The sequence below is a fragment of the Rhopalosiphum padi genome, chromosome 1 (assembly GCF_020882245.1).
Source record: "Rhopalosiphum padi isolate XX-2018 chromosome 1, ASM2088224v1, whole genome shotgun sequence".
NCBI lineage: Eukaryota > Metazoa > Arthropoda > Insecta > Hemiptera > Aphididae > Rhopalosiphum > Rhopalosiphum padi.
Window position 1 is genome coordinate 56,028,055 of NC_083597.1, and position 25,096 is coordinate 56,053,150.

The window sequence follows — 25,096 nt, forward strand, 5'->3', positions numbered from 1 at the left end:
AAACAAAAGTATGACATGAAAAAAAATATAATATACAACAGCATGTACGGAGAGAAAAACATGTTCAAGCTGTTAAAAGACACGAAAATGAAAAGTCTGCATTACTTCAACCATTTTTACAACAGTTTAGTAGTCAATCAGATTTTAATGCCGATTTATGTTCAACATTGGTAGCTGCAAATATTCCAATGAATAAACTAAATAATAAACATTTTCGTGAATTTTTAACAAAATATTGCAAAAAAACTATTCCTGACGAGTCGACATTACGTAAAGGATATTTTAATTCATGCTATGAAAATACATTGGCGAAAATTCGTGATACAATTACAGACCAAAAAATATGGGTGTCTATTGATGAGACTACGGACTCTGTACGTCGTAATGTTGCAAATGTAATAGTGGGCACATTACAACTACAAAATCCAAGTAATATGTTCGTTATTCACACAGAATACTTGGAGAAAGTGAATCATAGTACAATATTCCAACTATTCGATAAAGCTATGCATATTTTGTGGGGAAATGATGTAAAACATAACGATGTTTTGCTATTTGTCTCAGATGCGGCACCTTATATGAAAAAAGCTGGTGATTGTATAAAAGCGCTTTACCCAAAACTCATACATGTGACTTGCTTGGCACATGCATTACACAATGTTTGCGAAGAAGTACGTGCACATTACCAAGATGTAGATCAGTTGATTGGAGGAATGAAAAAAACGTTTTTAAAATGTACCAAACGTACAGCAATCTTTAATGAGAAATGCCCAGAATTGCCAAATCCACCAAGACCAATAACGACCAGATGGGGTACACGGATAACTAAGTTATAACTTATAACTGATGACAGTATGACATTCAAAAATGAAATAATAAAAATAATATAGAAAAAATAGCCCAAATTATTGTTAAACCTATTATACACGCATCGTACCGTCTAGAATCTAAAATATAAAGGTAAATAATTTCTATTCGATTATTAAATTTAATTTAATCTACTATAATATTACTGGCGTACATGAATTGCGTATTGCATATTCGAAACGCCGCTGAAAACAGCATAGGACGTATAATATTTAATTGCATTACGTTATGTTATCTCGTTTCTTTTTCAAATGGAACGTAAGTACATGATTGTGCTGAAGTTCGTAGAAAAAAATTACAGCACATAAAATCAAATAAATTATTTAAGTTTTGTTATGTTCTCATACTTAAATCTCTTTGGTACTCGGAGATTATTTTTATTATTCGCGTTCTTTCCATGAACGATGAATATAGATAGTCCTATAGTGAAATAACTCAGGTAATATTTATTTTTATTCCAGTTACAGTTTTTGCTACCGTTGTCTGTGTTAACGCATTGCATCGATGTTTCAATGTTTGTATTTAGTCTCATTAAAGCCGCCGATAGATATTATTGAATTATTAATCTGAAACAGTTGAGTTCGCGTGAAGAGTTCCCGATCGCGAAATAAAAATCCGTGGCTTTTCATAATTTACTATTACACAACACGATTATACCGAGTATTAGTATAATTAAAACTTTGTTGTGCGTGTTAATATTGTTTAAAATCATAATTACCGGGTACACCTGCACTTTTACAGAGAATAACGCACCAGTTTATGGTAATAATATTACTTTACTATAACTTATCTAACGCGTCAAACGATTACAATTTATATAATAAACCCAAACCCTATGTCACGTGTCAGTATAGTCAGTCGAGGCGTTCCAATGCGAATGACGCAATATTGTTTTTATAACACGTTCACATAATAATACGATATACAAAACGACCTCGACGTATCCACAATAATTTTCATATCGTGTTAATAGCGCAAAGTTATAATTGTATTATGTTGAGTACTTCGATAGAATCGCATGATTTGTCCGAGTTTAAATTTGCCCGAATGAATATTCTTTGACGTTGACTCTATATGCATCACTTATTAGCATCTGTTATATAAATTATGATTATATTTTATAATTAATTTATTGGTTTTAGGCGCCTTTGATTCGTTTTTACTTTATACCGATAGAATATTCTATTGGTTTCATTTTAATCCCACCATTGTGCGTATTCCGAGGTTTAAATGATTCTAATACAATTTTGCTATGTTACTGTTGTCTGTTGATCCTTAAAAGGAAAATCGTATATTGTTGGTCTATTATCAAAACATTTTTTATCTATAGTCCAATCAGTGATAAATGTTAAAATTCACATTGGTAGGGGGATACAGTATCCCGAAACACTGATAAAAAAAAACCATATTCAATAAAATCAATATAAAAATGTATTTTATAGTAGTATATTACTATTTATTATATATTTTTGTTTCGGTAAAATTCGGCATTATTAATTATATTATTTGAATGACGGATGTGTGTTGTAAATATATATCTCAATTAGTAGCAGAGATAATAAAAAATAAGAACAAGGTAACTAGATTTATTTTCTAAATTTCAGAAATAATTATTAATAAATATATAAATATATCTATACTTCGTGTAGACTTGATTTGGAGATGGGAGTTCGATAGAGATTTGGGATGATACATTTCACAGCCCTCTTTCTTATTTGCGCCATTGATTGTAGTACATGTAAACGTTTCGATAATTTCGTGTTTTTATTCATAATACAACTAGGTTGCGTACGAATAATATACATATGAAGACATTTAAAAACATCTTGTATAACATTGGTATTTTTTATTGTCCTAATATTCCGTGAGGTAATCTTGATGGCCCAGAAACCGGTCAGATATTATTTGTAAACATATATATTTTTTTAGGATTTATTATGCGTTTGTCAATGATTTAATGCAAAAACAACTAATTATGTTTCTATTTCTAAGTATAAGTATCAGTGACGTAGTTACAAATTTGATGATAGGTTTAAACATTTTAATATAACCAAGAAGGTATATCAATACATTAAAATGTTATATTTTATTTTCTAAAATTAACGAAAATAATAAACAATTATTGTTTTATTTAAATTTTTTTTTAGTAAAGCCATTTTATTAAAGTATATCTACTATTCTAGTATATCTATAATTAAGGTACTTATTAGCAGTAATAATATTATAAATTCCTTTTAAATATGATAATTAATTTTAAATTAATAATGAGTTATAAATAAGTGTATCTAAATAATTTAGATAAAAAATAAAAATAAAAATGACGCTAGCGAGTAAAATCGTATCTACGCAATTACGCCACTAGTACGTATGATGCCACTTATAGTGTGCATCATAATTTTTTAAAAGTTCTATAGATAAAAATAGTTTTCATAGCATATTTTGGTATTTAATTAGCATTTTTAGGCATAGATACACTGACTTACTACCTATGTAATAAATAAACTATTATTTAGTTTTTTTCACCGCATTACTATGGAAAAAAAACATTTTTGATGTTATTTAAATAAGATACAGTGGTTGTATATAATATATTTTGTACTATTATTTAACATTTTTACGATACGTCAATACTTATTCATTAATGGTAAATTGACTATTGACTTATCTATAGACTATAATAGAGTGTAACACGAGGTATTCAAGTTAGAACACAATAATAATATAAAAACGGTTGATTGGAAACTTTTTTTAATTTTTTTTATATAACTATTAATTTGGTATAAATAACAAGCCCAGAAAAATTATTTTTATATGTTTTCATGTAACGATGCCACAGTGCCAATGTCATTCAATGGTTTGTACAATATGGTTTTTATGCGAAAATGTACACTTAAAACATGGCACAAATGGATTAATGATATGATCTACTTTCTCTTTCTGTAATGAGACCTGCAACAGAAAAAAAATACATTCAATTATTTTTTAACATTGTGACGGGGATGGAACGAAATTTTTGTCTTCCGTTATGTCATATTTTAAAATCCAAAAACGACGAGTAAAATAAACAAGTTCTTAACTCAGGAGCAAAAAACATTAAACTCATAAAAATGTGACGGATTTTATACGGACTAATCGATCGTTTACGTTTAATAACTGAAACAATAAATCAGCAGTAGCTATGTCTATGTATAATTACTAAACGTTACGAACATATTTCACTCATCAAAGTCTATATCAATATTCAATAATATGATTGGTAAATACTGCAGTTCAACGCATCACGCCTACATTATCGATCGGATAATTATATAATATAAAAATTCTGTTATAGGGAATTACAATGTTAAATCGGTAACTAATAATTGAACGAATGGCAACCAATAATATTTAATAATGTGTACACGTACCCTTTCTCGACGCATGTCAGTGACGATTCATCTACTACACTGTCTTCACCGCAACTTATCAACCTTGGATGTCCGTGCACGCACGTAATGAGCCTGTGTGCATCTCCGGGGAGGGCAAACCTCGGGTAAGGTTCGAATTTGGCCGACACCGAGTGTGGGTCCACCTTATCCGGGCAGCTGAATCCAATTATGTCTGTGCGGAAATGAAAAATCAAAACGTAATTCAATACATCGCTCGAGCAACACTATAGTACAATTTATACTATAATATCTCGCGTTCGCGACCTGAGGCGGATTCACAACTATTAAATAAGTACGGGCTGGGCCTAACGTAAATTGCAGTTTAAAATAATAATGGTTTCGCTTGGCATCCCAAGTTATTTTAAGGGTAAATCCGACTAGACACGCGTGATATTATCATATTATTATTGTAATATGCGCTTGGGCGATAAACGAAAATTTTGAGCACCTGCTGGGTTGCATCCTACGTCAACGAGCTCATCGGGCCAGTTACACTTCTTGATCCTGTCGTCGTAAGCTAGGCCAGGTTCGCAGGGTAGCGAGTATGGCGATCCGTGTTCACATTTAACGTAGTTGGTGCTGCAAGCGGAACCGTCCGAGAACAAACCGAACTGGTATTCACATCCGGGAGAACTGATCGGCACAACTGTGGAACACGATAACGACGTTATTATGATATACAATTTTTCCATAGAGAAATTCGTGACGATTGTCGTAAAAAGTCTTTGGCGTACCCAAAGTATCAAGTATTTATCACTCCCCAAGAACGAGCTCAAATTGTTTCAATTTTCTATTAAATCAATTTGTTGATTTCTCATACAATCTCTACATTATGAATGTCTATAACAACAGTTTTAAAACCTACAATATTCGACTTCATACTATAGATCATAAACCGTGAATCACGGACCAAATATACAAACACTAAAGGCCAGTGAAAAAAATACATCAATTTATGTGAGTCTACGATCTCTTAAGATACTTAAGCCTTTAATCGGATGTATTCTATTTCATCGTTCTCCGTGGTTTTGAGCATAATATGCAAAATAACAAAGTGTTGGACGGTGTATTAGGATCTGCCTAAAATGTTTACGTCATCGAGTAAACTATATACTTAGTTTTGCGTCGTATGTTAATTCATCACTACGCGTAACCTACGTTCGGCTTTGCGATTGCCACAGTCGACGGCCCAGTGGTAGTTGCAGAAGTGGTAGGCGGCGCCTTTTCCGTCATACAGCAGACCGTTGCCGCACTGTTCCAGTGTCAACGTGCCGTTCGTGCACAGGTAAAATTGATCGCAATAATCAGGGTGGGCGTACGTCTGTTCGCCGTGTTGTTCCGGACACTGCGACGATCTTTCCGCGCTGTATTCTTGGCACTGGATCACTGAAAAACGAAAAAAAACTAGGTTAGGTTATTGTAACTTTGTTAAGTTAACCAGGTAGAATAACCCCAGCCTGATATACCTATATAAACATACAAATGGTCTTGTCGAATTCGTCTTGATATAAAACTGTTCACCTTGGTCATCAGTAAAATTATCAAAAAATATTAAGTAGATTATAATATATATTTATATATTGATTGGTTTTTGAAAACGCGCGTGAAAAATCGTCGCCATACAACGATCGGCTATACTAAATATTATCATATAATATGGCTGTCCAATGATAATATCGATTGTACACAACGTATATGTTTATATATTCGTTCAATACGATTATATATTATTGACTTGACGAGCAATTATGTGCAGTCTTAAGGGTATCGATTTTGCCGGGCACAAACGATGACAATCGCGTCGGTATACTCTCACTCGGTGGTGACGTGGGTATAGAACGCAGCAACAGTAAACAGTTGCGGGTGCTCATGTGGGTACATAATAATTTGACACATATAATATACACGTATATAGTATATAGAGCGGTATATAATAATATTATGCACAGGTATACGAGTTCAATTTTTCTTCAGCCCGCCGCCGTCGCGTTTCAAACTCGTTTCGCCGGGGAGGAACACCCATACAAACCGCATCGCGAGCCCGTTGCAAACTTTCACCCGAGCGAAAACCGCACACGAGAGTATATTATGTTATTACGGTATTATTATCGTTATTATATATATGTACATACATACAACCCATACATATAGAGTATAAGTCATTATTTTGTGATCGCGGTCCCGATATCGAGGCGTGCGCACTGTCTCCCGGGCGTACACGTACGTATATAATATAATGGCTGCTGTCGGTATGGAGTAATTTATGAAACGCTTCGGGCGAGCGGTTTTGTTCCAATCTGTCATATACGCGTCCAATGCTAGTTGCACAACTCGAACACGTTATATATATATAATATTGTATTATTTATAAGTTTATAACAATATTATGCAACTGACATACAACTAATATAATATAATATGTGCGGGTATATAGATAGGTAAACGATTTATAATAATAACAATAATAATATTATGTTCTTGGGGGCCGCATTTCTATTAGTCGTACACCGTTTCTTGGACCCAAAATCCATCACACCCTCCACGCTCAGCCACTTACAACTTACCCGGATCCCTGTAACCAACAATTGATTTTTAATCCCTTTATATATATGTATTATGTATATACCTACTATATATATAATATTTAATATATTATTAATAATAAATATTATATGCATAGTGATCGTGCATTCGATCAGTTTTTATGGTCATCTGTAGATAATTATTGTACGTATCGATGTCCTATATTTTTTTAATATGATATATATGCTATGTCTAGCGTACTCTATTTAATATATATTTATTTATTTATTTTTATTTATCATAACAACCGATTTGTATGCGTGTTATTAATACAACACTTATTAATTTATACAAAAATTATAAAATCATGAACTTCCGACTACACCCAACGTTCAAAAACAATAAATAAACATATTATTCTGTGCCATTGCAGACTTTTAGTGTTTATTGTATTCTAGGTATATTATAATAAATGTAGTGTTTTTAATTGAATATCGATAAATGGCATACCATCTAAAGAATGCATAGTTATTTTGTTTGTTTATGATATTGTATACATAATCGTCCCTCGAAGTGACACACGAAAAACATAAGTACGTTCAAAATAAAACCACATACACTCAAGTTATATATATATATAATATACCTACACGGGCTACACGCGACAATAAACGCTGGTACTTCATCACACGCATTGGTCCAATTTTAGCCATATGAAATGTTCAAATAGATAATAAATGTATTTCGATTGCGAAAATTCTGTACATAATATTACTGATGATCCGAATTAAAAATGGTAACACACGATAAACGCGAGTAAAACATAAGTTTACATACCTGTTGCTTTGAGCAGGAGCACTGCGGAAAACGTCCAAAAGACGTTCATTGTAGCGGCGGTCTGTGTGGTATTTACCTATGCGTGTTTACAAATCCGACCTGTCAGACAATCGGCGGCTTCTGGTGCACTGTACGCGTTGTACGTAAAATATAATAATAATGAAAAAAGAATAATAAAACGCACGTGACAAATGTTATATGTACGTGTGTACTACGCGCCTTTCACCGACAGCGCTCCAATCAGATCCCCAATCTGTAGTATTCACACGCCGCTGTAGCTCGGAACCGAATGAACTTGAACCACTCCGCCGCGAGTGCGATCGAAGTGCGGGCCGACTGTATAATAGTTACATATAATATATATATATATATATATATATCATTATAATATGTTATATTATATTATATATGCCATTATGGCAATATTGATTATATTATATAGTCTGTTGGTACTATTTCTTCATTGGTGGTGGTTTTTTTTCTGTAGTTCTCGATTCGTAAAATACGAATGTCACGATATTCTCTATTTATAATGGTATTGATACATAATACACTATAATAAAATAATATAAGTACTATGGTTTTGTTACAATTGGCTGTACGAAGTATATATATATTTTTGGTTCTTGGCGATTCTTTTGCAGGATTGATAGATATAATAAATAATAAATGTTGTAATTTTCGCGACGGAGCACAATATTATTGCTTGTTGTGTATTCATCTGCAAGTTTAAATAAATATATATTTGTAATAGTTATAATTATAAGCGACGAAACGAGGCGAAAGTTTATTTGGTATCAACAATTGGCCCCGAGAACCGTGAAAAATCGTTTTAAAAAATTCATACGCATTTATTTTATTCCGACGAAGCGATTTTGGCGAAAACATAAAATACTGCAATTTTAACGAAATTTCTTAGAAGTAGCAATATTATTTCGTCAAGTTTATTATTTTCACATGTTTTATTTAATATACAAGAATGCTTCTTTCCGTTTACGAGCCGACTGCAGTTTCCTTTATACTTGTTATTCTAGAAATTATATAAAATGCGAAGAAAAAGTATTCATCTGTTAAAATTTATAACACTGATTTATGTTAAAAATGTAAACATCTTTGAGATTATTTATCAGACGAGATACGAGATGGTGTGTAATTATATCAACTTTTATTTATTTATTCGGTATAATAAAAAGTATTTCATTATTTTCCTGAAAAATTACATTTTGATTTTCGACAGACAGAAGATTTATGTTAAACTCAAATTTTAAACAAAATTATATTATGTATTTATGTAAAATACAGCGATAACACACATATTTTAAGTAGGTAACATTACATTATAATAATTGCTTGATGCAACTTAATTTTCTTCGGATCATGTTTCACTCATCTATTCAAATAAAATGAATGTATTGTTTGTATAAAGGACGATATTATTATTATTATTGTAAATATAATTTTTGTTGAAACGACTGTGCTTAAGTCCTTTTACAAAGGGCAATCCTAGCAACTGCTGATTAATTAATATGGCTCTGTGGAATTCCATAATGCTTCCATCCTATTATTATTCTCTCTATATTTCATGGACTTTCAAGGCCGACGGTCATTAAGAAAACCGGCTAATATTATCATAATGTTACTTTGGAATTGTGCCCAAACGCCCTAAACAACATGGTGGTATTAATATTCTCGCATAAACTACAGACAATTTTACAATCTAAATATTTTTGAATATATTATTACTATAACGTACAAATAAATAAATTGTCTATTAAAATTATAATTTTTTCAATGAAAAATAAATTATCATAGTATCATTTTTGTTTTATACATTTAAGTTTAAAGTTGCTGTCTTAATAGCTAGTATCAGTACTGCACTTATATAATATATATAATAACAATATATGCTTTACGCCCTTGTACATATCACATTATGTATTCTCAAGTGAGCTATTTTGATTTATGTTGAATGTAAAACATTGTTTATTAATTTTATTTAATTTTCATTAATTTCGTACATTCTTACAAAATCTTATTAATATGAAACTTGTATCAAATTTTATTTTTATTAATATTTATAATTTCCATTATATTTTTTGTGTATGAACCAGGGAAACATGAAATAAATTTTAATAACTTATTCTTTATAAACATAAAATTATCAATATACAATTTTAATTCAATAAATTCAAAGGAAAGTATTGTAGTCGATAAATATATTTATGTACCACAAAATAGTATAAATAGGTGTCCCTCTTATAGTATATAAAAAGTACCATTTACCTCGTACCAATTTTAAATACTTGTAAGTGTAAACTTACTGTAAAGTTATTAATTCTTATAATAACGGTATTCCAGTATGAATATTTTTATGTATCAAAAGTGTCAAGAACACATGTTAAATTTATTTTCTAAATGGACTAAAATATTTGAATTTAATTTTTTTTATTGATTGGTTTAATTACAAATAAATAAATAATTTGAAAAACATTTTGTAAGTCCATAAAAATAACGAATAATAAAATTTGATTTAGCGCAGTGGCGTATCGAAACCAATGAGGTTCATCCGAGGTGCGATTATTGCTAGTTGAAAAAAACATGCTGCAGATAAAATGTTTCTCGGTAAACACACAATTGAAAATTTAAATTTAGACATTTCTATAGGTAACTGTATATAAGATAAATTAAGATCATGAATCTTTGATAAGCTTTAATGGAATATGCTAGTAGAATCGTTATATATATTTAATACATCCTGTCATAACAAAATCGTGTCTCAAATTTTCAATGGGCAATAGCTATATATTATGAATTGAGTATTTGTGTCATATACTGATTTTAAGGTATTGTTAGGGTAATTCATTATGAGGCTTATTCTCATTAATCATGTAGTTTCAAAATCGTGTTATATATATAGTAAAAGTTTCAATTTTTTTTTCAAATTTAAGTTGTTTATTTATATAAATGGTAAGTTAAAATTTAATTTAATCATATAAATATCATATAATGATTATAGTGACTTAATTATGTAGATTAATAGATATTGTATAATTATTAACCAACTTAATACGTTGAGAAAATATAATTCTTAGTAACATGGTGTTTAAAATTTTTAAAATAATATGAAAATATCTGGTCATAAAAATTATTTGTACATTATACTTACTATAATACTACTAAACTATAACATACTAATGAGTCTTGAAAATAAATTTGAAACTAAACCCCGAGGGTATGCTAGTAATAAAGGGTATTTCAAGTTTGAATAGTTTATATTTTCAACTACAAAAAAGAGTAAAGTAGAATATATAACAATATTTATTCACTTTTATAAGTAGTTAAGGTTTTAAAATAAATGTTATTCAAATATAGTTTTTTTTTTTTTAATTTACATGATATTTTGATTTTACCATTTTCCTTATTCAATACATTTTAGAAAACTATGGGTGTGGCTTTTATGATATTATTTTGTTTTGTTTATTTGATATTTAATTATTATGTCAATTTAAATAGTTCCTACAGTTTTCAGTAATAAATTGTATTCAAACAACATACTAGGTTTTTAAATAAAATGTTAGTATATTATATAATTAGTTATTTTTTTGTTTTTTATATAACTTATGTGCGTAGACAGATTTTATTAAAAAACTCTTAAATGTAATATATAATAGGTAATTGGAAACATATTAAATTCAAACTATTTTCAGATCCATTAGCACATAATAATGCTTACACTTGAATATCTATTTACTTTTATTGTGTTTTATTTTAATTTCAGAATATCTCAATATATATAATTATTTTTATATGTTCACTAAAAATGAATTAAATTGGTAACAGAAAATAATTAATATAATTTTCATGAACTAATTTTATTTATGATTTAATTATAATTGAATAATGATTAAACATTATAGTATTGTTAAAGATATGGTACCTATACTCAGTATCACTATTCAGTAGTGTTGTAAAAAATAATTTTCGTAAAATAATTCTGTTTTTAAAATCTTAAGTTAAACTTTATCTTAATCTAAACATATTATAGTCAAAATTATAAATCATAATAAGCAATATCTTAATGAAAATTTAGTTAGAAACATAAGTAAATGTTGAATTATTATGTAGGTATGGTATAAATTACCTTGTATTTAATACCATTTTAGATAAAAGATTTTATTGAATAAGAAAAATTACTTAACTGAAAACTTATTATCTCGGTTTCAGCATTCATAATAATTATAATTAAGAAACTGGTACGAGGTTATTAAATAAGTTATTTAATTTACAGTCTAAACAAGTGGCGGTGTTCATAATGTAGAGTACACAACCATTAAAAGTAATCAGCTCACGAGAAACGCACAGTGGGCGTGTGAAATGCATTGAATAAAATAAAAAGATAAATCATAAGCTTTCACTTATCATATTAGTATTTCAAGGATTTATTTTAAATTAATTTAAAGAGTTAAAACATTGTTGGACACATTTTAGGATGTAATTAACTACTATTATTATTCAGTATAATGTACATTGTGATTGCTTTTTAAAACAACAAACATATTTATTTTACATTTAAATATAAAATAATTACACTATAGATAATATAAATGAGATTTTAGTTTTTTCCGCTCTTCTTCTCGTCTTCGTTTTCGTAATAATTTTCACTGAAAAGTAATAAAAAATAATTATATATAATATAATTAATATTATTTATAAAAATGTAAATTATTTTATTTATTAAATTTACATCTAATGTAAAATGTAAATTGCTGGTATCTCTATTTTATATACTAATTTTGCCAGATAATAACTGTACCTATATTTTTGGAAATTTTTCGACCACAAAGGACATGTTCTCATCGTAATAATTAAGATATAATAATGTTTATTTTTTATTTTTAAAAATAATCTTCAATAATTTTTTAAGTGTAATGCAACTACAGAATTATAACTTTATTTTCGAATTACCATAGACATTTTTTTTTATATAGAAATCTGTGAATCGCACATAATTTAATATTGCTTTTTCTAGATTTTTTTTTTATTGTATATTATTTATTGATTTATATTTCATAATATTATATCTTGTCAATAAATTATTCATAGAATATATCTGACAATGTAATAAGAAATTAGTAGTGAATGGATATAAAAGCTTGAATCGTGAAAGCCATTCATATCGCTTACAGTGAAATTAATCATGAGATATATGACGTGAGGTGCAGAACAGGAATCGATTGATTAAACATTTCTTGATGTCTGATGAAGTATAGGAGGCAAGAAAGGCGAGAAATATTTTCCCTGGTCAAAAATGTTTGTTTTTTTTCGATTTAAATAAAAGCACTGCGTGATTTTTTTTTACAGTTTCTAAAGAAAATAAATCAGTGCTGTGTGGTAAATATCAGTTTGTAATTATGTTTATGATCATTAACAATGAGATGGGAATCAACAGAATCAACTTTTGCAGACTATAGCGCCTTATTAAAACGTAAAAATGAATAATAATTGCTTTTTAAATTATTTGTATGATGGATATTGTAAAAATATATAAATGTATAATACTGCCTGCAATGTCGCGTGATTAATTAAAATACTTATTAATATGCTCTCACGTTTTGAGCTATTAAAAGATTGAGAAGTAAAATCATTTTATACCCATTTTTATATCTTCTCGTGTGTGTTTTAATTTTACTTTATGCCGTTTTACCAAATAGTAAAGTTTTTTAATATTTTACAATATTTTTTCTTACCGTGATTTTATAATCATTATGTAATAGCAGGTATGTTTTATGTACGAGGGTCAAAGACGAATCAAAATTTAAGACTACTGAATTAGGAGCAAAGTTTAGCCGATTGTTTAAGCAAAAAATGTAGTAAAGTGATTTTTTTCCCACCCAGAATAATTTCAGTCTTATATACCTACCAGTTTACCGCTATCATAACAAATTATTATCATCACTTACCATCCGGGTACGTTTTCCGGTTCGTCACACTTGAACGATACGTCGTTGTACACAGAACCTGCGGAGCAGCTACCGTATTGCGGGATGACACCGTTCCTGCAGATGTAGAACTTCTGACAGTCATCGGGGTGGGCAAATGTCGGATGAGGTAAGATTCTACCGTTGGGACCAACCACGTCACCGTCAGGGCACGAGAAACCATCGGTAAGGACCTCTGCGAAAAATGTAAACACATGATATAATAACAAATAAGTAAAAGAAAATGACAAATGTTTGCAGTTCACGCAACGATAATGTATATTAAAATGGTATATTATATTTATGTTATTTCTATGACGCTTTAGTTATATTTCATAATATAGAAAAGTAATAGATTTGTTCAACACAAGTATATAATATGGTTTTGACTATTCATAAAACATATAACAATTTCATAAAGCGGTAAAACAATATATACGGGCCATGTAATAATATATATATTACAAGACAATATAAGTGACTTGATCAATATTTTCTCATTTTGTATAAAAAAAAAAAAAAATAATATTTTTTCAAACATCGATAAATATTATTGTCTTGTTTATTCTGTATAGAAAAATTATGAAATGTCATGGTTTGCTCCATAATAAGCCGAAAAGCTACATAAACAAACTGACAAAACGGGTCAGAATAAAATTAGTCTAGTTTTTGTCGAAAATTAAAATTTCTAAAACATCAAATTGCAATTTCAAATAATTATCTAAATAATATTGTAGTATCTGCTTCAATCGAAGCTATAACTATAACTTCACATAGGTAGGTAATAGATAGTTTATCCATTCCCTTTATATATAATCATATTATCACATTACACCGATTATATAAACTGTAAATTGTAATAGCATGGGCTTGTCTGGAGTTCGACGTACTGTGTTATGATTAATGTTGATTGTGTGATTGAATTTATATCTAATTATTATTCTACTTGTACGGTGGCGTACGGTTTAAACGATCAGAATAGATAATCCGTATGAAACCGTATAACAGCACCTATAATACGCGCAGTTCGCTATACATTGTTTTTGGAATGTCTAATTCGTTTCGAAATCAAATAATCATATCTTCATCAATATGCAAAAACATAATTGTAACTGCAATGGACGCTGAATGACACCATGTAACTTTGGGCGATTTATTAGCATTACGCATAAACGAAATACGTGTTAAATACTGTTAATCCTATCCCCGAAACGTTTTGTAAAGGGCTATTTATGCAAATTACTTTTAGTCAACCTATTAAAAATAACATAGTAATATGTAACTGTTACGCTTAAATATAATCTATACCCACATGTGTAATCAGGCACGGAGTGGATATTTTTTGATTGAAAAATAAGGTTTAGTGATAGATAGAGTCACATTCATATAGTTATAACATTATTAAAAATATTATTTTTTGTTGATTTCTATTAAACGTATTAGATATTTTTGAAACTGTAAAGCAAAAAAAAAAAAACGTTAACAATAGGCATTGTATGATATAATAATATGTATGTTGTATACACATATACTAAAAAAGTCTGAGTGAACTTGAAAAACTCTTAGAAGGTGGGGGGGGGGCTTTATCCTTCCTAGTTACACATATGGCTATACCAAAGATTTATTCTATATATATACTTATATCGATTACTTTCTATTTTTCAATATATACACACCTACGCTTACTATATACCTACCTATAATATAGTCTATACTCTATGATACTCTATATAGGATTTCGAACATGATGTCAACATGTGAACTGTAACACTATACTATTCGTGGAATCAAAATCTGCAAACTAAACGTCCATACTATACACTATTTATTATAATATCGAAATATAATTAAAATCACAGAAAAATGTAAGAGTATCATACGTAGTAAATCATACGAGAGTACAAATATTGAAAAATACTTCATACATTTTGTCTATTATTAGTGTTGTATTGTTTGTCATAAAAAATACAATTTTAAAACCTCTGCAAAACAATAATATATTTAATATATATAATGCTTGGCTAAGAACGTTTCAAGATTTACGACTACATAGTAACTTAATAAGTTATAAGTGTACAACATTCGCCTGTTGTAAATACATGCGTTACATACTACTTATATTATATAATAAACGAAACTGTTTGTCGTCTGAAAAATGTAAGTTAGTTAATATTTACATATTATGTCACGGTCCATATCAAGACCGTTCCCTGTAAATTATATAGAGTTATTTTATTGTGAACCAAGCAATACCTTAGAAAATACAAGAAATTGTTTTTAAGCGTTTAAGAAAATAATTGATAATCACAAAAAGACCGTAGATACTTCAGTTTATTTCGAAACGTTAAAAATTTTTTTTGAACTTCATAAGATATTGTCTAGCAGTTTGCGAAAACAAGAATCATCAAAGCTCAGACGTACTTTACCAATACGTCTTGTCTCGGTGCATTGGAGGTTATTGATCGCCTGTACTATATGATAAATATGTACTATACGATAGTTTACACTGTAAACGTGTGTAAAGAGGGGGATAATAAAAAGATTCATATTAAGCCTATACAAATCAATGATGTACATAAAGGTGCGGCAAAAGCTGTTGCGTTGGTTTGTTAAAAAGATAGTGGGGTGAGTATCTTTATTATAATTTATTAGTATATTTTACTAGAAATCGTAGAAATCTTTTAAAGTAAAAGTTTGAAACCACTAGAATGTGACGTTTGTATCCCGATAAAATCTCTGTAGGTATATTATCTACATATTTTTCATTTGATTATAAAGTGGACATATATTATATAATAAGTAGTATAATATTATTATGAATTATGATAGTTATATACTTATATCATTATTACTATATGATATATATATTTATAATATTATTTTACATTTTTTAATGGGTGATCAAAAATATTGATGATTTATACCAAAATGCGTTTCATAACTAACGATTATGTATAGGAAATTGTATTTTTAATATTGTATAATACTTTAAAGTTTTTGAATTTATCTTAGTTTTTTTTTAACTACCTATCTATAGGTATTTAAAAAAAACGTTTAAGCTTTTTTTGGTTTTTAAAATGATGAAAAATAAAGCTTGTCGTTATCCAAGGGAATATTTTAAAAGTCATATTTAGTATTAAACTTTGATTATAAAATATATAATATCAGGATACTGTAATATGTACTCGTATAACATATAGTTTTTAAGGCATGTCAGCATACGTATTCGATTGATGATTTGGGACTTTAGTTATTTGCTCTTATTATGACGAACTACGCAAAATCTTCATGCCATAGGTTTAAATGTGATATGTAATGTAATATATTGGACATAATATTATTGTATACCTTTTTTGGTCGTAGTGCATTGCCGCTTGCTGTCCGTCGACCAGGCACAAGAACTAGTTGAATCGTCGTATATCAGACCAGGCGGACACGGCATCTCGTTGGCCACACCGTCCACGCAATTGACGAATTTGTCGCAGGAACCCTCGTCCCAATGCCTGTAGTAACCGTTGGCCCGGGGGCAGCCCTTAGACGGTTTTGGTTCCTCTATTGAAGGATTAACAAATAATAATAATTAAGGAGTGTTGAAATAAAAATCTTAATATGTATTGGGCATCATCAAAATTTCACATTATACATGATATGTGATAACGTTGGTGGCCACATTCACGAATTGAATAAATAATACGTCATATAAGCTCCGTCAATTATGAGACAACAAAATTTGAAAAATTTGTATGCATATATATATATATTTGTATATGCTTACATGTATTCGGTGGTTGTTTTCTAGATATTTAGTAGTCAGGGAATTAACTACAGCACCATAAGGAGATTTTGTATAGAATATGAGAATAAAATACTTTACACTGTTATACTCAAAAAGCGTTTTAAAAATTTAATATTTTCTATTAATTGTTGGTTACTTAAACCAAAATGATGTGTATGAACATTTTTTTTAGGTAATACTAGTAAAATAGCGTTTTTCAATAATTTTAATAAATTCTAGTAAAAGAGTGTTATTTTTAAAATTAAATGAAATTCTTCAATAATATTGAGAAGTACAGTCGTATGTTTCATATAATTTAAATTTTGCCAATAATTAAGTTGTAGTAAGTATTTTCCCACTACATTAATAAAAACAATATATCGCAGCATTTAATACAATAAATTTAATTCTCAATATATACCTTGGTAGATAACACTACAGTACAAAAGAGAATTCAGATATACCAAAACATAACATTTTATAACTTTGAATTGTAGAAAAGTCATTGTATGTATGGCAGTGGCAGCACTATACCTACACTATGTTACTATATTATATATTTTTTTAAAAGAATTAACACCGTTCTAAATTTATGGGCAGGGCAGCTTCACAAGCTCACCCACTGCAGACCTGTTTTGATACATTTTTACGCTCAAGTTCGCCACCGACATTTCATTGAATACTATTATTTTGTTATGCAATATCGATCCGTAATATAACCGAATCGTCTAAAACGGCCGAACATGTGTCAAATAAGACTACATAGTACACATAGTTATAACTTAAACTCTGATTCTATGGTCATTGCCTTAGTTATAGTTATATACTTATATGAGTTATACGTAATTGAAGACTGTATATGTAGATGAATTATTTGCTAATGTGATAAACACTTACGCTGAATGGTTCTCTGACCGCAGTCTACGTTTACAGATGTATCGCATTTTTCGTGAGTCGGGCTGGTGTCGTCAAACAGCAGTCCGTCGGGGCAGAGTTTTTCAGTTAGTTCGCCGTCCACAGAGCAATGGTAGTACAGATCACATTGTATCTGATCGGCGTAGAACCCTGGTTTCTCGGGACATTGAAATTCACGGTTGTTCTGTTGCTGTCCGAGCGCTAAGCCTACACATACATACACACATTATATCTTACTATTATTATATGTATTATAACTTATTAGTAATGTTTGGGGCGAGGAAAATTCCAAAAATAATTGTTTTTTTATTGTATCGACTAAGGATTGTCAGAAATCGATTAAAAGTATAATTGCCATCAAATTTCGGTCAGATGCAAATTTACGTGCAAGTAACACACATAATGTTATAAATTATAATAATATAAAATATAAATCTATTACATAGTGAATTATAAGTTTTAATTTATAACATAAGCAGTCAGATTAAAAAGAAAATATAATAATGTTCTACTCTGATAAAATTGGCTGAATCTGCTTCTGGACATATGCAACACTTAATAACTATCAATTCCTTTCTTTACGGGGACTTAAAATGTCGAGTACAAAGAATTGATACGGATTTATGATGTCATATAATGGTCGACGAGACAAGGTTGAAAAAAAAACGTCCACGCACGTGCGTTTTGTGTATATTTATTACTTTTGTACCTGAACGTATATTCGCATAATATAATATAATATATGACTAGTATCACGTGTGTATAATAATAATATTAAATATAGTGCATATGTATAATATGTACAGAGTACACGATATTATTAACGTAACGATATATTATCATGTATAAACTATGATAGTATTGTGTACACACCAATACACAGGCGCGGGTTATCATAATTTCACGTTACTAGACTGGCGGATTTCGCGTGAAACCATATAATATTAATAATAACCGTATATATTTAACCAATAACCATTACATAGGTATATACCACTGAATTGGTATCTTTATATTTTATCTGTTATTTATATAGGTACTTACCCGTAAATAGAACAAACGCAGCAGCGATAGCAGTCGGAGCGTGCAGAAGCATCGTTGGTAAAAGGCGAGCAGATTACGAATGGACCGGGTCTTCGGGCACGTATTATAACCAGCTATAGGTATACCCACCGCGGACGGAAGACGGACGAAAAACTAGTCGGCGAAGCCCCCGCGTGCGACTTGTCGCGACCTCTGTTGTAGTGGTGCCGGCGACGGACGACAAAAGGTTTTTGAACTCCTATTCGTTACAACATAATATATAATGCGATACACGCACGTGACGATTTTCAATGGGCCCGTGTGAGAACGTTCTTAACCACTGCACTCTGCGCGCGATATATAATATTTTAATAACAATAAAATATTATATATGATGGGCGCACAAAAGAGGTACGTGACGAAACACGGACGCGTGTACCTCCACAACCTATGCTTCGGACGATTCTTCGACGAGTGTAACGCGTAGAGTGCACCTGTATCACCTATATATATATGAGTGTGTGTATTATGTGTGCATAGACTTTATCCGCCTCTTGACCAGGTTTATTTAGACTCACTTGGCTGTTTAAACACTCTGCGGAAACCGTCCACTAAATACTCAACTTTTATAATATTCACAAGAATTACCTTCATAATATATTATTATATAAACTGTTGGTCATTTCTATTTATCTGATGTTTAAGAAACCGTTGTGAACTATAACAGCAGTCAAGTGGTTCTCTATAATACTGCAGTAACAACTGACTAAAATCTTATAATGTTCTGTTTCACAGATGAAGTTAATATTATTAGATAAAGATAATATGTTATCGGTGGGCACAAGCGCGCAGCTAGATACCACCCTGTATAATGCACACACTGGTTGGCCGCCGCTGGGTAGACATACATAATATTCGATTTCCTGACAATGCGTTTTACACGCCATTTACGGGCATAGGTAACACGGGCGTAACCGAAAATACTGAAAGTGACCTTTACATATTTGTATTCGCCCAACGGCTGTATATCGTAATTTAACACTACCTGTATTACGACGTCCAACGATTTTTACGTCCGCCTATGGTAAAATATAATTAAACGAATTCAATTTGATAAAAAACTATTAACGAGTAATTTATATTTACGAGTTGTCTTTGACGAAAACGACTATCTCCTAGAATTTTAATTGACGTATAAATGTCTAATGGCTATTACGAAAATATTTTAAACAGAAAACAACGACGTCTGGCAAAGTCACGGTTGTTGTCTGAACTCATATTATTCTTGGACCCAATGTATATCTAATATGTATAATATTATAATACATGTGTTTAGCGTCTACATATTATTATTATATACCTAGTTATTGTTTTTGAAATGATGTACGAAAATAACACATGCACAATATTTATCCCTGAATTTTTTTTATAATAGATATACGTGTGTACTAGGTATGACTAATGGAAAATTGTGTGGATTAAACAAGTTTTCACATCGTATAAAAATCAAGACACCTTTTGTGTTGCGTCATCAAACCAGTGCAACACTTGAATTTGGTGAAAGCTATAGAAACTGAACTGGAGGCGTTTAATTTGAGTATTAGTATAACTAATAATTACATAATTTTATCTTTATCAAAACAAAGACATTAAAACAGGTCTTGTACATTACTAAAATAAATTATCTAATAATTAGAAAAAAAATGTTCAACACGTACGTTTATTTGTTTGGTTATTAGTACCTTATACCTATTATACTATATACACTTTTATTTTATAGTGCTTGTATAAGTCAATAAGTATCTGTGAAAGTTTAAAAGTGTGACTTTCACCGTTTTTAATGTTTAAAAACATTTTTAAATAAATTATAATATACTAATAATATAATTTTTACGTATTTTGGTATAACATAACATTCTGTATAGGTTATGAGTTTATGACTAATTAGTTATTAGGTATAGTAGATATTATATAAATGTATATTATAATATATAAAATGATTGAAATATACCTACTGATTTATAATTAAACTTATTTAATATACATAATATAGTAATTTATACTGTGAATTTAATTTAAAATAAGATAATAGGTATGCCTTATATAGTTATATTGTAATATATTCATATCTACTTATTTTAACCAATTTTCGTAACTTAATTCCTACACTATTATATATTCCGAGGTTGAAGAACAAATTAATGAATAGCTTACAATAGGTACTAGATTTTCCAAAAGATTGCTTCTGATACCTAATAAAAAAACAAAACAATGCAACAAAAGTAATATTGTAATAAAGTTAAATTTTATTTAGTATTACATCATAGTAAGTATTATGCATATATATAAATTCGTAACAATAATGATTTTAGATTTGACTTGGTATAAAATTATACACACACACACACACACATATATATATATAGTAACTTAAAGTATACATTTAATATGAATTATTTTAAATACAACAAAACAATGTGAAACAACTATTGTTTTTTGTTCTTGTTCTGTTGCTGCTGTTGCACTTGTGGGTCGTCTTTGTACCAATTTTCGCTGGAAAAAAAACAATATGATTTTATTATGCCATACATATAGTATATACCGTTATACGTATAGAAGTAATAATAATTATATTACGAAAATCCAACTCTACAATGTGTCATTACGTCGACGTGATGACACACTGCAGTCGCTGCACAGATATTTCGATTATAATTTATACATACTATAATATGTGAGACGCAATAAAATATACAATAAAATTAGATATACACTCACCATCCGGGCACGTTCTCGGGTTGGTCACACTTTTGCGACTCTTCGTTAAATACTTCGCCGGTCGAACAGCCCTGTTCCCGGGGAGTGATGCCGTTGAGGCACACGTAGAACTTTTGACAGTCGTCTGGGTGGGCGAACACAGGGTGCGCCACGTTTTGGCCTCGGCTGTTATGGGTCTTGTCTTTGGGGCATGTGAAGCCATCTTTCAATTTCACTAAAAAAACGGGCACGAAATATTAGGATTTAAACGCTACCACTGTTCGTCCCTAATCCGGATTTCAGTCGCATAAAAAACGTCGTCGTTATCATTATTAAAACATCGCATTTTTCTTACTGTCGTCCGATTCGTTGCAACCAGTCCTGCCGGCTGTGGCGGGCCAGGCACACGAGCCCGCGTATTCATCGAAATGTAATCCATTGGGGCACACGATTTCTGTGCCGTCACCTTCGATACAGTTGTAGAATATGTTGCACACTTTTTCGTCCGGGTGCGCAAAGTATCCGTTACGCCTAGGACACAAATAGTTGGGCTGCGGGGTTTCTGCGGACGAACAAAAAAGTCAACGTTATATTATTAATCTCACTATTCTTTGAAAATCCAAATGAATACACAATGGTAGACGTATGTAATGGTAGTACTCACGGAGTTCAGTTCGTTCGCCACAGTCCACGCTGAATGGCTGGTCGCATTTGTTCACCTTCCTGTTCAGTGGGTCGAATACTAACCCATCCGGGCATAGTTTTTCTGTGACCACACCGTCTTTGCACTCGTAGAATTTATCACATTGCACTGGGTCCTCGTACTGACCGTTCTTCTTGGGACATTGGAACTGACCATCTATAGGATGACGAGTAAAACATTTAATAAAATGTACACGCGAAAAAAATGTACGATTCTCCGGGGAGGGTTTTTCGGGTCCGGATATATTGTGTACAAAATATGGTGATACGAGGACGAACACAGCTGCGGAAGACACGGAGAAAGTGAATTCCGCGCGACGACCAACTCGGTTTCAGCTGGCATACGTTAGCACAGTGGGTGTTAAAATATATAGTAAACCTACTAAAAAAATCTTCGAAAAATTTCGCTAATAACGAACGTCATTTATTACTAAGACAAGCGACATGCGTCCCAATCGAAATGTCGAAAAATTTAAGTCAACCTGCGCGACAAGTCGATTTTACAACACATTATTATATATATTTTTTATACATAATATCTGAATGATACAACGGACTTCGTTAAGTTTTCCGTGAAAGTATTTATATTTTATTAAGGCATAACCATCCGGTGATAATTTGAATAATAATATTGTTTTATTAGTATTTAATATATACCTAAGTTATAATAAATATTAAGTCTTACTTGTAAAATGGGATATTCCAATAACTATCGTACACAATACTATTGAGAGACTCATAATTGAAAACTTAATGCGTGATGATATGTGCAAGCGACTGCGGCCTCGGCGGAAGAACAGGAAACCATTCTATAGTTTCTCCCACTTACCGATAGCTACCTCAAGTAGTCACTTCGGCGTGGATGGGAAATCTGAGGTGAAAAAAATTGTTCGATGAATCGATTTCGTTTCGAGGTTTTTCAACCGTAGGTACCGCAGACTCGGAGGCACTGTATAAAATTTCTAAACAATGTGAATGTTCCATTCAAATAATATTATATTATATATGTATACTTAATATACGAATTATGAATACGCGTTTTACGATCGACATTATTTATATAATATATATAAATATTTATCATGGCAATTCTATATATTGTCGCAATTTCTCGATAAATCTGTTTATTATTTATATTTTTTCTTACATAAATTTAAATATTTTTAATACTACATTTATAAAGAAAAAAAATTAATTTTCTAATCGCTTATTAATTTAGTAGTTCACCAACACTCCACTCATATAAATTTAAATAAATATTATAAAGTTATATTTTTAATAACCTATATACTAATTTTATATTTAATATATAATATTTATTCTCAGAAAAATATAATTTTTAGAATATGTAATTAAAAATGTAAAATTTATTTATTTTCTTTTAGAGTAAAAGTAAAAATTAAAAATTTTTTTTTTCAAAAATGTATTTGATTAATTCAAATCATTGGTGGAGTTCTCAGGGAGAAATGGGTGAAGGTTAGAAGTTATGTGTCCTCCTATGACTTTTTTCCCTGACTTTTAATAAATAAAGTATTATATATTAAAACTGTTATAAAGTCATTCATTTTGTTTATTACTAATAATCGGGAACGGATTTATAATATGTAAATGCATATTTTTATTAAAACAAGATATTTAATATTTTGATAAGAAAGGTTCACGATTTAAATTATTCTAATTACAATTACGGTAATTTTATTTTACATATTTTTGTATTATTAAATATTTCACTAATTTGTAAATATTTTTAAACATATTTTATCATTTCATTATTCGTATGTTTTTTAAGCCATTTTTCAGAGAACAAAAACAGGCATTTATCGATATATTTTCAAGATTTATATATTTAGTTAATTATCTTGCTCATGGTCTCTGGCCTTCATTCCATGCAATACAATGTGTAATAAGTCCTAATATTTTATTTAATGTAGTATATATTTATATACGATTGACAATCGATGATAGGTAGTAGCAATAGATCTTTATAGAATATAGTATTTGATTGTATTCGTAATTGTGCGTAATTACACAAATTATAATAGAAAATTTTACTCAAATCGATATAATATTTTGACATTAATACTTAAAAAATTCTAAAAATTAGTAAACTATTACGTCCAAAGTTTCTATGAGTTTTATTTTGCTCATACAATTACAAAATTAGAAACAAAAAATATGTCCTTAAATGATAGTAGGTATGCAAATTTCCAAATCAGCGATAGAATAAGAGGACAAAAAAAATGTTATTAAACAGGAAAATTCATACTAGCTGTTTCAAAAAAAAAAAAAAC

At 29.9% G+C, this 25,096-nt stretch overlaps 3 protein-coding genes and 1 pseudogene across 3 annotated transcripts; 1 reads left to right on the forward strand and 3 right to left on the reverse strand.

The window, feature by feature from the left end:
• Positions 1-3,598: 3,598 nt before the first annotated feature.
• On the reverse strand, positions 3,599-7,941 carry LOC132917174 (protein obstructor-E). The gene is made up of 5 exons (XM_060977782.1): positions 7,656-7,941; positions 5,454-5,681; positions 4,744-4,941; positions 4,275-4,467; positions 3,599-3,816 (listed from the first exon to the last, which is right to left on the reverse strand). The coding sequence occupies exons 1-5, from the start codon at positions 7,702-7,704 to the stop codon at positions 3,792-3,794; spliced, it is 693 nt and encodes a 230-aa protein (XP_060833765.1). The 5' UTR covers positions 7,705-7,941; the 3' UTR covers positions 3,599-3,791.
• Positions 7,942-10,182: 2,241 nt separating this feature from the next.
• On the forward strand, positions 10,183-10,308 carry LOC132918766 (U4 spliceosomal RNA; annotated as a pseudogene).
• A 1,762-nt stretch (positions 10,309-12,070) lies between these two features.
• LOC132917044 (protein obstructor-E-like) lies at positions 12,071-19,823 on the reverse strand. Its single transcript, XM_060977567.1, has 5 exons — positions 19,368-19,823; positions 18,306-18,530; positions 16,982-17,185; positions 13,616-13,829; positions 12,071-12,316 (listed from the first exon to the last, which is right to left on the reverse strand). The coding sequence occupies exons 1-5, from the start codon at positions 19,417-19,419 to the stop codon at positions 12,268-12,270; spliced, it is 744 nt and encodes a 247-aa protein (XP_060833550.1). The 5' UTR covers positions 19,420-19,823; the 3' UTR covers positions 12,071-12,267.
• A 1,809-nt stretch (positions 19,824-21,632) lies between these two features.
• LOC132917752 (protein obstructor-E-like) lies at positions 21,633-23,646 on the reverse strand. Its single transcript, XM_060978634.1, has 5 exons — positions 23,491-23,646; positions 22,768-22,962; positions 22,459-22,665; positions 22,125-22,338; positions 21,633-21,899 (listed from the first exon to the last, which is right to left on the reverse strand). Exons 1-5 carry the CDS (start codon positions 23,543-23,545, stop codon positions 21,833-21,835), a joined length of 738 nt encoding a protein of 245 aa, XP_060834617.1. The 5' UTR covers positions 23,546-23,646; the 3' UTR covers positions 21,633-21,832.
• Positions 23,647-25,096: the final 1,450 nt, after the last annotated feature.